The sequence below is a fragment of the Pan troglodytes genome, chromosome X (genome assembly GCF_028858775.2).
Source record: "Pan troglodytes isolate AG18354 chromosome X, NHGRI_mPanTro3-v2.0_pri, whole genome shotgun sequence".
Lineage (NCBI taxonomy): Eukaryota > Metazoa > Chordata > Mammalia > Primates > Hominidae > Pan > Pan troglodytes.
The window spans coordinates 149,222,674-149,238,962 of NC_072421.2; the positions used below are offsets into that span (position 1 = coordinate 149,222,674).

Genomic DNA, 16,289 nt, shown 5'->3' on the forward strand with positions numbered 1-16,289 from the left:
GAATGAATGGGCCATGAACTGAAACTTCTAATCTTGGCTATATGATGAACTTGTTCCTTCTCTCTCTGACTTGACTTCTCTAGGAAGGAATTTTCCTCAAAATTCTTTCAATAAACTCCTTGACTAGGCTGGTTTTTCTTTAAAGTCTTGGGCTGGCTGCTCAACTTGTGGATAAGGAGAAAAGAGGCCTACAACTCCACCTTGACTGTGTTTGGACTTTTTACCAAATAATCATGCCTTACTCTAGGTTGTTAAACCACCCTCCTTGAGAATCCCACTGCTCATCTAAGATCTGTTGCCCATCTCTGTTCTCTTTGGTAGGTACATGGTCTGTCATCTTCCTTGCCAAGCCTTTTCTTGTCCTCGCACTTGTTTGGTATCCCCTGTCTGTCCTTGCAGCAGCTATTGCAAACGTTCTGGCCTCCAAAGTCTGCACCTACTGCTGCCTGGTGTCTCTGAAGATGAGATTCCCCCATCCCTCCCATTTCACTTAGAACACTGGGGTTTTGCAAGAGTGAGTCCCTTCAACTGTCTTGTGGCCTGTTTCTCAGCAACCCCTTCCCATTGTCCTGGATCTGTCTCCTGTCACTTCCTCTGGTACCTGAACCTTCCCATTCCACCCATGTTTCATGGGCTTCAGCCTCAACTGGAGTGGCTCACAAGCACACATATTTTTATTATCTACTGAATTCCTCCTCAAAACCTTTAAGCTTGCTTTATTATCTTCTTGGCATAGAAAATAACAGCAACAGCAAGACAGAGAACCTTTGTCAGCCCCCTATCCTCCTCCAGTTCCCACTCTATCTTTCCTCTTTTTCTTGCTCAGTCTCTTAGAAAGACTGAGCTATGTGCTCTATCTCTTGTCTGTCCCCTCCTACTCCTCGCTTGAAACTTCATGAAACAAGCTCTGTTTGACCACCACTCCTTGACGCTACTCTTGATAAGGTCCCCAGCGAGGCCCCTATTGTTCCACCCAGTGCCCGCTCCAGCTCTCATCTCAGGGGGAAGAAGTACCCGGCATAGAACACTTATCTTCCTGATATGGGAGGGGGGCATTGGCCTTGCAGACAACTCCCTTCCTGAAAGTTCTGCCTTCCCTGGGAACTCCCTCATGTTTCTCACATCCCCAGCCTCATTCTCCTTCACTCACCCAGCCCCTCAGCTGTCTTTCATGGTTGCAGCTCCCCAGAGCTCTACCCTTAGCTTTTTTCTCTGTTCTCATGATATGGGGATGGATACATCCCCCTGAGAGCTTTACCTGTAATGTAAACCCTGGTGATCATGCGCCCCCCTCCAGTCCAGACCCCAGTGAACACTGAGCCATCTGGAGTCCACTGCAGCAGGCCTGGAGAGCCATGTTGAAGGCTTGAGACCAGTCCAGGGCCTTGGGGATGGAGGGCAATGGGTGGACAGAACTTTGACACTTTTTGTGGGGACAATCTACTCAGGGCAGAGGCTGCTTGGATGTGATAAAGGAAACAAGGAGTTACGGTTGACACCAGGCTTCCAGCTTGAGTGACTGGGAAGAGGGCAGGCCCCTTTCAGAGGTGGGTAAATTTGAGGAGGAGCTGATTTGACATGATGGTAGCTGGAGCCTTGGGACTTGAGGTTTCCTGGAGAGGGTGTATACATGAGACCCACCAGCCCCACTGCCTTGTTTCCAGCAAGCAGCATGAGGGGGCAGTTTCTGGCAAAGGGGAGGGTGTGCAGGCAGTCAGGCTCAGGGACGGGTCTGTTTCCTGGTACAGAAGGAGCAGGGGTCATGGGGTGGGGGAATCTGCCTTTGTGACAGAACCTTAGAGAGGATGTGAACATATGCTGTGCCCCCAGCACTGGCCTGGCCCTGGATTACAGCCCTTTTGATCTGCCAGCTTCATCTTCAACACCAGCTTTTCCAGGAGGCCAGCCCTGAAACTCTGGTGCAAATGGCTCCGGCTTTGTTTGCATTGCCTGAAACTTTTTGTCTCCATGGTCTGCTGCCTCCAGGGTCCAAGCAGGGACTCAGTGATGCTGGTTCCTTTCCCTCAAGTGCCCTCGTTACTATCCTGGTGCCATAGTCCCGCAGAGAGCACCAGGTGAGCATCTCTGAGGCTGTTTGACGTGCCTGCCATCGCCATGGTGACAGCTTCAGAGGCTGGAACAAGCTTGGGCGGGGGTTGAGGGAGCTTCAGGGACAGCTTCCAGACTGTGGGTCCAGCAGCATGGGCTGTGGGAAATCTGGGGGTCATGCTGACCATTTCTGCCCACACCTGGTAGGGCATGCCAACCAGCCCTGGCAGGGAAGAGCTCCTCCAAGTATCTCCTGACTCTGTGGCAAGAGACACTGTGGGACACAATCTCCTGTCCCTCCTCTAGACTGTTACCTCCTCAGCTGTTCCTTCTCCATCTATTTTGTGGACACCTCATCCTCTGTTCAACTCTGAAATATTGGGGTTCTCCACAACTCTGCCCTAGACCCTCACTCTGTCTCCTCTTTCTTTGTGATCCCACCCACTCTCTCCATTGCTCCCCACATCCACTCCTCTGAGTCCCATTCATTCTCCTTCCTAGACAGTTCCGCACTCTGCCCTCTTGTCTTGGGCTCCATTGGTACTCTTGTCCAGCCTCCTCCCTGCCCCAAACTTCACCCTTGTGCTCCCTCTAATGCAGGCTCCACAGAGCAGCCAGAGGGATTTTTCTGGCACAGAACGCTGCCCTTGTCCCTCTCCTGCTCTGCGCAGAGGAGAGAGCCCTCACTATCAAACTATCAAAGCTGAAACAAAACAAAACGAACAAAAACTGTTTAAGCCATCTTCCTGTGCCTTCGCTTTGCAGATGTCTGGCACATGCTTAAGCTGCCGAGCAGCTCCAAGGTAGCCACTGCCCCAAAGCCCTGGCCCAAGGGAGGAGGTGCGTCTCCCTGGCCCAGAGCAGCTGCTCTCTACCCCACACCTCCCCAAGCCACCTAGCTTTCTGGTTCTCCTCACTGGAGACCACCTCAGAGCTCATGCTCCTTAGGGAAAAGGGAAGCTACTCTGGGTCAGGGAGATGCACTTCCTTGCTTGGGCCAGGGCTTTGGGGCAGTGGCTGCCTTGGAGCTGCTCGGCAGCGTAAGTATGTGCCAGACATCTGCAAAGTGAAGCCACAGGAAGATGGCTTAAACAGCTTTTGTTAGTTATGTTTTGTGTTAGCTTTGATAGTTTGTATGTAAAAAAATACTGGGGTAAAATAGAAAAGCAAACGCTTTTTGTAGTTTAGCACTGTTTCCATTTACAACTACATATTAGGGTTGGGGGAGTACCCTCATTTTCTTGGGCCCTGGTGCCTGGCATTTAGGGAATGCTGAATCCCACTGCCCTGACTGCCACAGCAGTGCCTAAGGTTACGAGGTTGGCCAGGTGGGCCTGGGTTCTAATCCATCCTGTTCACTTGCCACTCTCCCACTCTCTGTGGGTGTCAGGGTCCTCTGTGACCTTCTTCTTGGCCCTCTTCCTGGCAGATAAGTGCTCTGGTTGTACATGGAGGATGACCGAAAAAACCAATGGTGTGAAGAGCTCCCCAGCCAATAATCACAACCATCATGCACCTCCTGCCATCAAGGCCAATGGCAAAGATGACCACAGGACAAGCAGCAGGTGAGTCTGCATGGTATCAGGGAAGGTACAGAGGCTGCTACTTCTTCCCATCTCTGCCTCATTGTCACAGAGCAAGCAATCTTTGTCTCCAGGACAGCCTCTAAAAAGAACATGGGATTTCTAAGCATGACCCAGGAGGGGAGACAAGTCATGCCCTGAGAACCCTGGGTCAATCCTGCTCTTTTTTCTGCAGGCCACACTCTGCAGCTGACGATGACACCTCCTCAGAACTGCAGAGGCTGGCAGACGTGGATGCCCCACAGCAGGGAAGGAGTGGCTTCCGCAGGTGGGTCCCACCACTACCCTGCTGCTTCCCCTTCCTGTGCATGGAGCCTGTCAGGGTGGCTACCACTGCCCTCCTCTTCACGGTCCCACCAGTCCTGTCCATCAAGACCTCCAAGGAGCACTGTCACTGGTAGCCAAACTTAATTCCGTCCTCCTGAGGTCTGGGCAAACCCCAAGGCAGGCAAGCTCAGAGGGGCCAGAAGAGGCCTCCCTTCACATTTGGCTGTCTCAGCATCAGGGAGCGATATCCTTCCCGGTAGAGAGACCTAGGTAGAGGACCCAAGGCCTCTCTGTCCCAGAGTCAGAGGCTCCATAGGGAAAGCAGGAAGCTCAGGGCAAGCTTTACTCATGATAGTTCCTGCCTTAACACAACCTCCAACTTGCCCTGAAGACCTCCAGCTTGCTCTTCTCACCATCAACTGAGATGGCACTTCCTATAGGAAGTCTTCCTAGGACAGCAGTCTCCCCCTGGACTGCATTCAGGGTCATGCCTGAGCCCCAGCCCCCTGCCCTATGGCCTCTACCCCAGCTTTTAGCACACGGGAAATCATGGTCTGGCCTGTTTGTAGGTTTCACTGTCCTTCTTTCATCTTCCTTAGCAGACAGTGAGCTCTTGGGGACTGGTGCTTTCTGAACAGCATGAGTCTTGGCTCTGGCTCATACTCTTTTTCTCTCACCTCTAGGATAGTTCGCCTGGTGGGGATCATCAGACAGTGGGCCAACAAGAATTTCCGAGAGGAGGAACCTAGGCCTGACTCATTCCTCGAGCGTTTTCGTGGGCCTGAACTCCAGACTGTGACCACACAGGAGGGGGATGGCAAAGGCGACAAGGATGGCGAGGACAAAGGCACCAAGTACAGCTGTTCAGCCTATGGCACTCAAATGGGCTTTAAGCATGCAATGGAAGAGCTCACTGGGGTTTCTATGCTACTGCTAGGGGCTATGACAAGCCCTGCTGTAGTAAAAAGAGTGGTGGGCAAGGGTGATTTGCAATGTTTTCACCTCCAGAATATTTCCATTGTTTCCCCAACAGCCAGTGGCCTACTTGCCATGAGAACCTCTGGTGTCTTTTCTCGCCTTAGTTGCCTCTTGCCAGATGTCCTCTTGCTGCACATGAATGTATAGCCCAGTTCCAGTGGTCAGGAAATACTGAGAGGGTGCATTCAGGGAGTGCCCTGGAGGGGATGCCAATCTCATCTCCACTGTGGGCAAGGAAGTGGGTCTTTGAAGAGATCATGTAGAGGGCTGGAGGAGAAGCGCTGAATGATGGAGCAGGATAACATGGGGAGGGCAGAGAAGGCAGAGCTGGAGGGTTTGTCTTTTGAGGAATGAGAAGGCAACTGCAGATGTCTGGCCAAGCTGACATTCCCCACCTCTGGCTAGTGGAGAGAAAGCAGGACACAACATCCCTTGTCAAAGCAGGACACAACATCTGGGGAAGTGATTTGGAGGCTGGAGGCCAATGACCAAAAAGGGAGGGTGAGGTGGGCAGGAAGCTCATGGTGCTCACTCACCTGGAGCACCTCTCTTTAGGGAGGGATGTGGGAATAGGCCTAAGCCCCAATTATCATCCTGTGGAAATCCCTTCCCAGGCCCTGAGACCCACCACTACTGAAAGCTCTGCCCCTTGACATGCCCTCTGGGCAAGGGGCCTGTAACGTGCATGGGAACCAATGGACCTATCTAGGTTCAGAATGAGAAGATGGGTGCCCCTGCCCATCTGAGTTCCACTCAGATGCCCAGTACCAGGTTGTAGTTCCCTGAAAAATGTGGCCCTCAGCCAACCCATCTTTCACCCCACATATACCCTTCGGCAGTGCTTTTGCTTTCTCAGGCACTTCTGGTTTCTGGGAGCTGGGGTGCTATCACACTGGGGGACCTGATCCCCAAGCCTTGCCTTTGTCTGTCTTCTCAGGAAGAAATTTGAACTATTTGTCTTGGACCCAGCTGGGGATTGGTACTACTGCTGGCTATTTGTCATTGCCATGCCCGTCCTTTACAACTGGTGCCTGCTGGTGGCCAGGTGAGCAGGGTGGGGCCCAGGAGGGGTGGCCAAAGCAACCCAGTCTTCAGACCCCGGGATTGACAGCGCAGCAGTCCCTGGATACCAATGGCACCTCCAACTTCTCTGTTAACCCCAACCCTCTCCCTATTTAATATGCCATGAAGATTTCTTGTCTGTCCTGTGTCTGGGACAACTACAGTGGTTCCACACACCTAGGGTGCATCCTCCACATTTGCAACAAACATGCTTGATAGCAAACTAGGATTTGGTGATGCCATTCCCTCCTCACAAACCCTTAAGTGGCTCCCCATTGTCCACAGGATGAAGTTCAAGGTCTAAGCATGGCCTTCAAACTCCTCTGGACCTGACCTTTTTCTCTTGCTACACGTTCTGGATACACCCCAGCCCCAGCATTCACCACTCTTGGATCAGAACATGCTGTTTCCTCTAGAGAAAATTCCCTTTCCCTTCCATTTTCCACCTATGGAGATTCTTCTCCTTGCAGGCTAAGTTCAAAAGCCACTATCTACATGTAGCTTTCCTTGGCAGCATTCCCCATCCTACTCCATCCCAATCCCAGTCATTCATTCAGCAAGGATTTGACTGAGCACCTCATGTGTGCTCATTGCTGGGGATAATGTGGTGAACACAACAACCATGGTCTCTGCTCTCCTGGAGCTCCCAGGCTAGTGGCGGACAGTGACTGTAAACCTGAAATGAAACAAATGATCAGAATGATGCCAGGGCCTGGTGGCTAGAGAAAGGGTAGTCAGGATCAGCATCTCTGAGGAGGTGATGCCTTAGCTCGTGGGAGGGAGGCAGCTAATTAGATACTTGAGGATGGTGGAGGGAGCATTCTGGGCAGAAGAAACAGCAAGTATGAAAACCCTGTCTCGGGATGGCCTAGTGTGGCTGGAGGCTGTGAGTGAGCCATCACTGGCATGGGCCAGCTCTGCAGTCTCAGTGGGAAGGGGAGGGGGCTGGAGTTTGAGTCTGAATGTGACCAAGTAGTCAGAGTTAACGGCTCTCCCCTTTGACTAGTACACTCACTGGACAATCATCCTGGGCTGTGTCCCTGACTCTGCTCTCTCCCCAGTACTCTCCCTACTCAGTTGCCAAATCCTGCCACTTCCTTTTAAAAAGTTCTGCAACCTCCAAACTTTCTCCATTCCCACTACTATTCTCCCTCTCATGTGTATTGGCTAGTGCTGTTTATTGGGTGCTGAATAAGATGTATGCTGAAGAGATGAGCATGGAGATGGTTCAGTTGTGTGCTGTAGTTTGTTCTTCCAATGACTTGTTCATTCATTCAACTCACAGCCATTGAGCGCTCAAATCCTGTTGCCCTAGGTCAGGCATGGGGCATGCCGTAATGACTAAGAGGGGTCCCTGCCTTCCTGGAGCTCACAGTTCAGAGGGTGAGACAGAAAATTAATGGTTAGTGGTGCTGTCTATGTAGTGATGTTATGTAATGAGGAGGGGTGGGGCAGAAGTTACTTGTAGATAAATATCTCTTGGCATCAGGCTGACTGTGACTAAATGATGCCCCTGGTAGCCATCCCAAGCCCTGCACACAGTGAACACTCAGTTTGGGGCCTCCAAGGGACCTTTGGCTGGCTTTGGGGGTGAAGCTTAGCCCTGTCCTCCCGCAGAGCCTGCTTCAGTGACCTACAGAAAGGCTACTACCTGGTGTGGCTGGTGCTGGATTATGTCTCAGATGTGGTCTACATTGCGGACCTCTTCATCCGATTGCGCACAGGTCAGTGAGCAATTGGGATGCAGGTAAATCCGAAGGCCTGAGTCCAAATTTTTAGGAAGCCCACTGGACATGGTGTTGGACTAAATTGCTTGGGTGGGACTCTGGTAGGTGAGTACCCTTCTTTGAACCTCATGGTCCCACATGCATAGAGAGGTTTTGATCTGGGGGTGTTCTCTTAGAGTCCTTCTGGCCAGCCCTGGTATGTGAGCTATATCCTTCCTTGGGAAGGAAGTTTCAGTGAGCAGTAGTTTCCTTGCCTAGAGATATTAGCCTATAGGGAAGGATATATATATATATATATATATATATATATATATATATATATACCCTGAGGGCAGAGATGACATGCTTGCTTTCATCTCTACTAGGTTTCCTGGAGCAGGGGCTGCTGGTCAAAGATACCAAGAAACTGCGAGACAACTACATCCACACCCTGCAGTTCAAGCTGGATGTGGCTTCCATCATCCCCACTGACCTGATCTATTTTGCTGTGGACATCCACAGCCCTGAGGTGCGCTTCAACCGCCTGCTGCACTTTGCCCGCATGTTTGAGTTCTTTGACCGGACAGAGACACGCACCAGCTACCCTAACATCTTCCGCATCAGCAACCTTGTCCTCTACATCTTGGTCATCATCCACTGGAATGCCTGCATCTATTATGCCATCTCCAAATCCATAGGCTTTGGGGTCGATACCTGGGTTTACCCAAACATCACTGACCCTGAGTATGGCTACCTGGCTAGGGAATACATCTATTGCCTTTACTGGTCCACACTGACTCTCACTACCATTGGGGAGACACCACCCCCTGTAAAGGATGAGGAGTACCTATTTGTCATCTTTGACTTCCTGATTGGCGTCCTCATCTTTGCCACCATCGTGGGAAATGTGGGCTCCATGATCTCCAACATGAATGCCACCCGGGCAGAGTTCCAGGCTAAGATCGATGCCGTGAAACACTACATGCAGTTCCGAAAGGTCAGCAAGGAGATGGAAGCCAAGGTCATTAGGTGGTTTGACTACTTGTGGACCAATAAGAAGACAGTGGATGAGCAAGAAATTCTCAAGAATCTGCCAGCCAAGCTCAGGGCTGAGATAGCCATCAATGTCCACTTGTCCACACTCAAGAAAGTGCGCATCTTCCATGATTGTGAGGCTGGCCTGCTGGTAGAGCTGGTACTGAAACTCCGTCCTCAGGTCTTCAGTCCTGGGGATTACATTTGCCGCAAAGGGGACATCGGCAAGGAGATGTACATCATTAAGGAGGGCAAACTGGCAGTGGTGGCTGATGATGGTGTGACTCAGTATGCTCTGCTCTCGGCTGGAAGCTGCTTTGGCGAGATCAGTATCCTTAACATTAAGGGCAGTAAAATGGGCAATCGACGCACAGCTAATATCCGCAGCCTGGGCTACTCAGATCTCTTCTGCTTGTCCAAGGATGATCTTATGGAAGCTGTGACTGAGTACCCTGATGCCAAGAAAGTCCTAGAAGAGAGGGGTCGGGAGATCCTCATGAAGGAGGGACTGCTGGATGAGAACGAAGTGGCAACCAGCATGGAGGTCGACGTGCAGGAGAAGCTAGGGCAGCTGGAGACCAACATGGAAACCTTGTACACTCGCTTTGGCCGCCTGCTGGCTGAGTACACGGGGGCCCAGCAGAAGCTCAAGCAGCGTATCACAGTTCTGGAAACCAAGATGAAACAGAACAATGAAGATGACTACCTGTCTGATGGGATGAACAGCCCCGAGCTGGCTGCTGCTGACAAGCCATAAGACCTGGGGCCCAACTGCCTCTCCAGCCTTGGCCTTGATCCCAGAAGCTAGAGGAGCTATTTAGATCTCCGGATTTACATGCATTACCCTCACGTTCCCTGAATTCTCCCAAAAGCCTCTCTGACCCTGGGTTTTTGGCCTAAACATCCAAGATTCCGCCTCCAAGTTTAGCCCAAGTTTGTGGAGAGTACAGACTGTGTTGGCTGGGCTTCCGAGAGCTTCGGCCTGCCTAAGTCTGAGGAAGGGAGAAGGGGGCAGCTGTCTGCCAGGAGTCTGTCCTGGGACTGGGAGCCTGGGCAATGATCCGCTCTGAAGAAGGCCACTTGCAAAATGACATACACCTTGCTGCAGTACTGCCCCCCTCTGGCTCTTTTGCGCATAGCGACTCCTCCCTTGGTTCTGGCCCCCACTTTTTCTAACATGTGTTCTGAATACTCCCTTTTTCCCTGCACACGCATGTACTTCGAGCACCGACTATAGACATTTAGATCAGGTACCCAGTGTCTGTCTCCCACGACAGGCCAAGGGATGTGATAGTGTTGTTGGGAGGGGGTAGAAGGGTGCCCACTCAGGGTTATTCCTCCCCATCAGATACTCCAGCTCCTGCTCTGTAGATTGATCTGTCTGTCTGCTAGCCAGGATGGGATCTCTGCAGTCTTCTGTGGACCAAGGAGATAGACCCGGCTTCTGGTCCATTCCAGGGCAGGGAGTGAGGAGCAAGGCAACTGGCATTTGTCCACCTGGAGACAGAGGTAGCTGGCAGCTCTGGCCATCCCTCCCCTATGAAGAGCATTCCTAAAGAGGCCCTGAAAACTGCTGGTGGTGGGGAGACTCTTCAAGTTAATATCTGCATTAGAGGCACTTATGAGTTAAAAAATTCCTTTGAACTATCTGTGGTTATTGCTCAACTCTGCTGTTCACATTCTTTCCCTCCCTTCATTAATCCCTCTCTTTTCGCTATATGGTTGTCCCTCAGTATTCATTAGGGATTGCTTTCAGGAGTCCCCATGGATACCAAAATTTGTGGATGTTCAAGTCCCTGATACAAAATGACGTCGTATTTGAATATAACCTATGCACATCCTCCCATACTTTAAGTCATCTCTCGATTATTTGTAACACCTAATACAATGTCAGTGCTATGTAAATAGCTGTTATATTGTATCTTTTCTTTGTATTATTTTGATCTGTTATTTTTTTCCTGAATATTTTTAATCTGCCATTGGTTGAATCTGCAGATGTGAAACGCAAGGATATGAAGGAAAGACTACTTTTCTTTGCCCCTATCCAGAACTCTTTCGGTCTGAAATACACTCTCCCACCTCTCCCTGCCTGCCTAAGCCTTATGGGTCCTTCAGGGCTTACCTCAGGCACCACCTTCTCGCAGAAGGCCCACTTGACTGCAACCACTCCCACACTAGTCAATTATCTCCTCTGTAGGCTCCCACAGCGCAGAGCCTCTCTGTCCTGGTTTTGTAATGTGCGGTCAGTTTTAGTGGACTTGGTTTCCCCTCCTGACTGTGGACAAGGCCAAGACAGTCTACCTCATGTGTCTATTTGCAGCCTCAGTGACATAGCTGGCACTGAGGAGCATTCAGAGAACATTTATTCATTGGGGGAGTAAGTGAACACATGAATGAGTGAATGAATGGATGAATGAGCAAAGAAACACAGCTGACCAAAACTCTCATGCTTCTCCCTGACAGCGGTCATGCCTTGACAGAAGCATTCGCTCTGCTGGGGGAGTTGGGAAAGATCTCCTGGAGTATCAGGTCTTTCAGCTGGGCATTATAACATGATCAGGAGCCTAAAGGAAAAGTACTAATTAGTGGGCAAGAAAATCTAGGTGCAGACTCAGAGGCCTTCCTGTTCACATGCACACCACTTATTTATTCATGTATTTCTTGTGGTGAAATACACATAAAATTTACCATCATAATCACTTTTAAGTGTACAGTTCAGTAGTGTTAAGTATATTCACATTTTTGTGAAAACAATCTTGAGAATTTTTCACCTTGCAAAACTGAAACTTTGTCCCCAGTAAAAATCCCCCATTGCTCCTTCTACCCAGCCCCTGGAAGCAACCATTCTACTTTCTGTCTCTATAAATTTAACTTCTCTAGGGACCTCATATAAGTGCTATCATACAGTATTTGTCCTTTGTGTCTGGCTTATTTTACTCAGCATAACATCCTCAAGACTAATCCATGTTGTAGCATGTGTCAGAATTTCTTTCCTTTTTAAGGCCAAATAATATTTGATTGTATAGATCACCACATTTTGCTTAGTCATTCATTTCTTGATGAACACCTGGGTTGTTTCCACCATTTGACTATGGTGAATATTCCTGTATCCATGAGTATACAAATAGCTCTTTGAGACCCCGTTTTCAGTTTTTTGGGCATATACTCAGAAATGAAATTGCTGGATCACTTAGTAATTCTATTTTTAATTTTTTGAAGAACCATTTTCTTTTCTGTGTGTCACCAAAACAGTGACATCATTTTACATTCCTACCAGCAATGCACAAGGGTTCCAATTTCTCTACATTCTCCCCATCACTTAGTTTCTGTGTTTTTTGTAGCTATCCTAATGGGTGTCAGGTGAATCTTACTGTAGCTTTGATTTTCATTTCTCTAATGAGTGGTGATTTTGAGCATATTTTCACAAGCTTATTGGCCATTTGTATATCTTTTTTGGAGAAATGTCTATTCAAGTTCTTTGGCTATTTTTTAATTGGAGTGTCAAGTTGTAGAAGTTCTTTATATATTCTGGATATTAAACCCTTATCAGCTATGATTTGTAATTATTTTCCTTATTCTCTACGTTGCTTTTTTACGGTGTGACCATGTGGATCGTGTCCTTTGGTATGCAGAAGTGTTTAATTTTGTTGTAATTCAATTCATCTGCTTTTGCTTCTGTTGCCTGTGCTTTTGGCATTACCATTCCTTTTTATGTGAATTCATCCTTCTGGCCAGGCTTCTTTGACATTTAGTGTAGTTTCTTGACCTCTTCCCTAGCTTAGAGGAAGAAATCTTAACCAGGGGAAGACTCACCTGGACGGATCTGTAACATGACACATGCCTAGGTCCTGGTCCCTGAAAGTTGCAGAAGGAGACAGATGCATTCATGATGGAGCAGTGCTTTGTGTACACCCCCCTTTGGGTATTGGGCATGGAGAAAAAGCTCTAAACCCCTTTGCCTCAAGAGAACCCCACGCAACAGGAGGAGTCTTTGGAGACCCAGCCAGCTCCTTGCCAATAACCTCGTTGCTAAGGTTGCACTGAGTTCAGTTTTTACCGTGTCTTGGAACCAGGACAAAATGTAATTTTTGCAGGCGTAAGATGGTACTGGGGCCAGAAGCAGGGGGATGACTGCATTGAAATTTTTTGCCTTGATTTCAGCAAGAAATCTGCAGTGTTCTCCCTGGAGCCTGGTTCACCATCAGCCCAGCCCCAACAGGTGCCTGATTTCCAGCCCACATCATGGGATGGACATTGTGTCTTGGATTTGGTTTTCCCCAGGGCAAGGCAGGCACCTTCTCTGGACCACATGGGGAGCTCATTGGTTCAAGACACAGACTCCAGGGCTCAGCTCCCACCCTCTTCCAGTTTTCTTTTCCCCAGATATCCTTGGGTCCACTCTCTCATAACTTTTTGCCATGTCTGGAATGTCTATGTTCTCTTCAGCTTTCAGGTATTTTCTTTTATTTTTTAAATAAAATTAAATCCAAATTTTCTTGAGGATTTCAAGTTACATACTTCAAATTTCTACAATGGAATGGAATCATTTTGGAACTGGAAAAGTGGCATAAACACTGACATCCCTTGAAACTACAATTTTATAAAGAAAACTCTGCAAACCACATCCCCATTATGTAACAAGACTAGGCATTATCTACACCTTCACTTTGGCAATAGCTATTTCCCAAAATAATGAAAAAGGTGATTTTGCTACTTCAGTTCATTAAAAACGGGATTCTATCTTTAAGGTTCAGAAAAAGCTGCATTTAGATGAACTATGGTTACCCGCTCCCCACCCCCCCACAAAAAAAAGAGAGCACAGAGTGTCTAAGCAAAGCAAAGGAAGTCATTTTGAAAATAAAGAGAGAAAAGCTATTATAATTGGTTAAGGATTTCCAGTAGTAAGTGAAAATCTCAGGAAAGGAATGGATAGCACTACAAACAATGTGTTCACATTCCAAGTCCTTAACACTAACTTTCTCTGTTCTGGATCTGGGCAAGCAGCACTCTGTTAGATCTTTGCGTGGCTCCTATTTTTATAGAAGTGGATGGATGCACTATTTCACAAGGTCTAAGAGCTTTTTTCAGATATTTTTGATGACTGTATTGTAGTAAATACTATAGGGATCGCACTATAGTATTGTAGTCATGAGACTAAAGTGGAAAAAAGACTATTTTTGACAAAAGATGCCATTAAATTTCAGACTGTAGAGCCACATTTACAATATCTCAGGCTAATTACTGTTAATTTTGGGGTTGAACTTTTTTTTTTTTGACAACAGCGAGGGTGGACTATTGGATTGTCATTAGAGGAAGGTCTAGATTTCCTGCTCTTAATAAAATTACATTGAATTCATTTTTAGAGGTGATGAAAACTTCCTTTTTGAGAAGTTAGTGTTCAGGTCTTGGAATGCTTTCAGGTATTTTCTCATGCTGTTCCCTCTGCCTGGATTACCCTTTTCTGCCACTTTTTCTTCTGAGATGAAATTCACAGGCTCCTTCTCTGAGTCCTGCCACAGCTTTCTATGTGAGACTCCCTTGCACACTGGTTTGCAAGTGTCTGTTTAGCAATAATATATTCTCATCTAAAGACAGTTTGTTCATTGAGAAAAGGATGAAGGAACAACAGAAGGAATATCTGTGCAGCTTGTCGTGTGTGTGTGTGTGTGTGTGTGTGTGTGTGTGCGCGCGCGTATGCCTGTGTGAGGATCTGGATGTCAGCCTAGGCAGTGTCTGTCTCTGGCCAGCCCCTCACCCACCCTCTCTCGGGTTGTTTTCTCTGTAAGAGCGTGACTCTCCTGTCTGTTGCTGGCCGCCGCCCCCGCCTCTCTCCTATAACTGGCTGTAATATAGGAACTGAAGTACGTTTTCCATTATGTGTTGGATTTATTCAGCACAGCCTGATGTTTCCTGCTCTTGATTTTAAAATGTTTAAATCGGAATGTTTTTTATTTTCATTTGAAAATACCCATTGAAGGTAAATTGCTCTATTTGCATATGGCCATCAGTTGCTTTTCTCTGCATTGGTGACCTTCTATACAAAACAAAAGTCCCCTCTCCTGCGCACCACACTCCTTCTTTTGGTGTGACCTGTGGTGGTCCTTGCCTGGCCAGCCCAGCCTGAGTCCAAGCCTCAGAAGCATCTATTCCTTGGTCTGGAGCTTAAAGTTAGTCTGACCATTTATCCCCTCCCTTCGGTGAATCCGAGGCAGAGGGTCTGTGTCTTCTGTTTAGCCTGGAAACAAGGAAGCCCCCAGTGCACAGAGATGGGGAACCCTACCACCAGAGGGCGCATGAACCTCAGGAAAGGGTGGTGGGCTCCACTCTGCGAACCCTCCACCCAGCAGAGGACTGAGCAGGGCCTGTTGAGGCAGTTAGGTGGCTGCCCCCCGGGGCCTTGCAGAGCTATTGGACAAGGTCTCTTTCCCATTGTGCCCCACTGTGGTCCCTTTGAAGGCCCTCAGAGGTTCCTGGGTGTCAAGGCCAATGCCCAGTACAAGTTTCTTCATGCTAGGTACCCAGACTCTGCTGGAGATTGGGGAAGGAGAGAATGTCAGGGTGGAATTACAGGGAGACTTGAGCACTATGGTTGTCATTACTTATTGTATTCAGAAAAAAAAAAATACTAGAAGTCTAAAAAACCCTTGACGTTATGGATAAGATTGGTTAGCATGGAGCTAATGTCAGCCTACTTAAAATTGACATAAATAAAATTATTATGTAAATAACTGTTCCAGTGTCACGTGAAGGTAGTACACAGATGATTGTGTACATTTAGCCAAATACCTACTTGATGCCACCATGGTATTTGAAAAGTAACACCACCATAACTCACCCTTTGGTGTTTCCTAGAGAACCTGCTCATCTTCCCATGTTGGTCATGGCACGTCTGTCCTTCAGGTTGCTCAGGCCAAAGCTCCTGATGTAATCCTGGATCCTTCTCTTTTCTTCATCCACTGCATCCAATCAGCCAGAAAATACCCTGTCTGCATAACTTTTCAAAGTCCAGTCAGAATCCATGCACCTCTCCCACCTCCGCCACTCCCGCCCTCGTGCAGGGCTCTCTCCTGGATGACTGCAGTCGCCTCCAGACTGGTGTCCCTGTTTCCACCTTTGCTCCCTCCCCTCCAACCCACTCTCCATCTAGCCAGCAGAGTAGTCAAAAGCAATGAAAGTCATGTCTCATTCTGCTTACATTCTTTTCGGGTCCTCCATTACTCTTATAATAAAATTCAAACTCATGGCTTGGTCTCCAGGTCCTGTTGCACAGCCCCCGCCAGCATCCTTGGCCTCACCTGCTTTCTCTCCTGGCCTCTTCTGGAGTCAGTTCCTCCAGTCTCCTCTGAGTTCCTCAGACACACCCAGCTTCTCTGTCCCTTGGCAGCCTTGCACTTGCTGTCTTTATGTGTTGCTCTCTTTCCCTCTGGAACTTCTGTGACTGGCTTCTTGTCCTCAGGACTCCACAATGAAAAGAGCCCCCAGCCTCCCAGTCATGCTGATCTCGGCACCCTGTGAGGTTTTCCTAACAGCACTTAGCACCCTCCACAATCTTCTTGTTCATTGGTTTCCTTGTTTATTGCTTGTTTCCCCAATTAGAATGTCAGCTCCC

General features: G+C 48.4%; 1 protein-coding gene across 1 annotated transcript; it reads left to right on the forward strand.

Moving 5' to 3' along the window:
* Positions 1-3,504: 3,504 nt before the first annotated feature.
* CNGA2 (cyclic nucleotide gated channel subunit alpha 2) lies at positions 3,505-9,437 on the forward strand. Its single transcript, XM_529195.6, has 6 exons — positions 3,505-3,614; positions 3,808-3,900; positions 4,583-4,753; positions 5,815-5,922; positions 7,557-7,663; positions 8,032-9,437. The coding sequence occupies exons 1-6, from the start codon at positions 3,505-3,507 to the stop codon at positions 9,435-9,437; spliced, it is 1,995 nt and encodes a 664-aa protein (XP_529195.2).
* Positions 9,438-16,289: the final 6,852 nt, after the last annotated feature.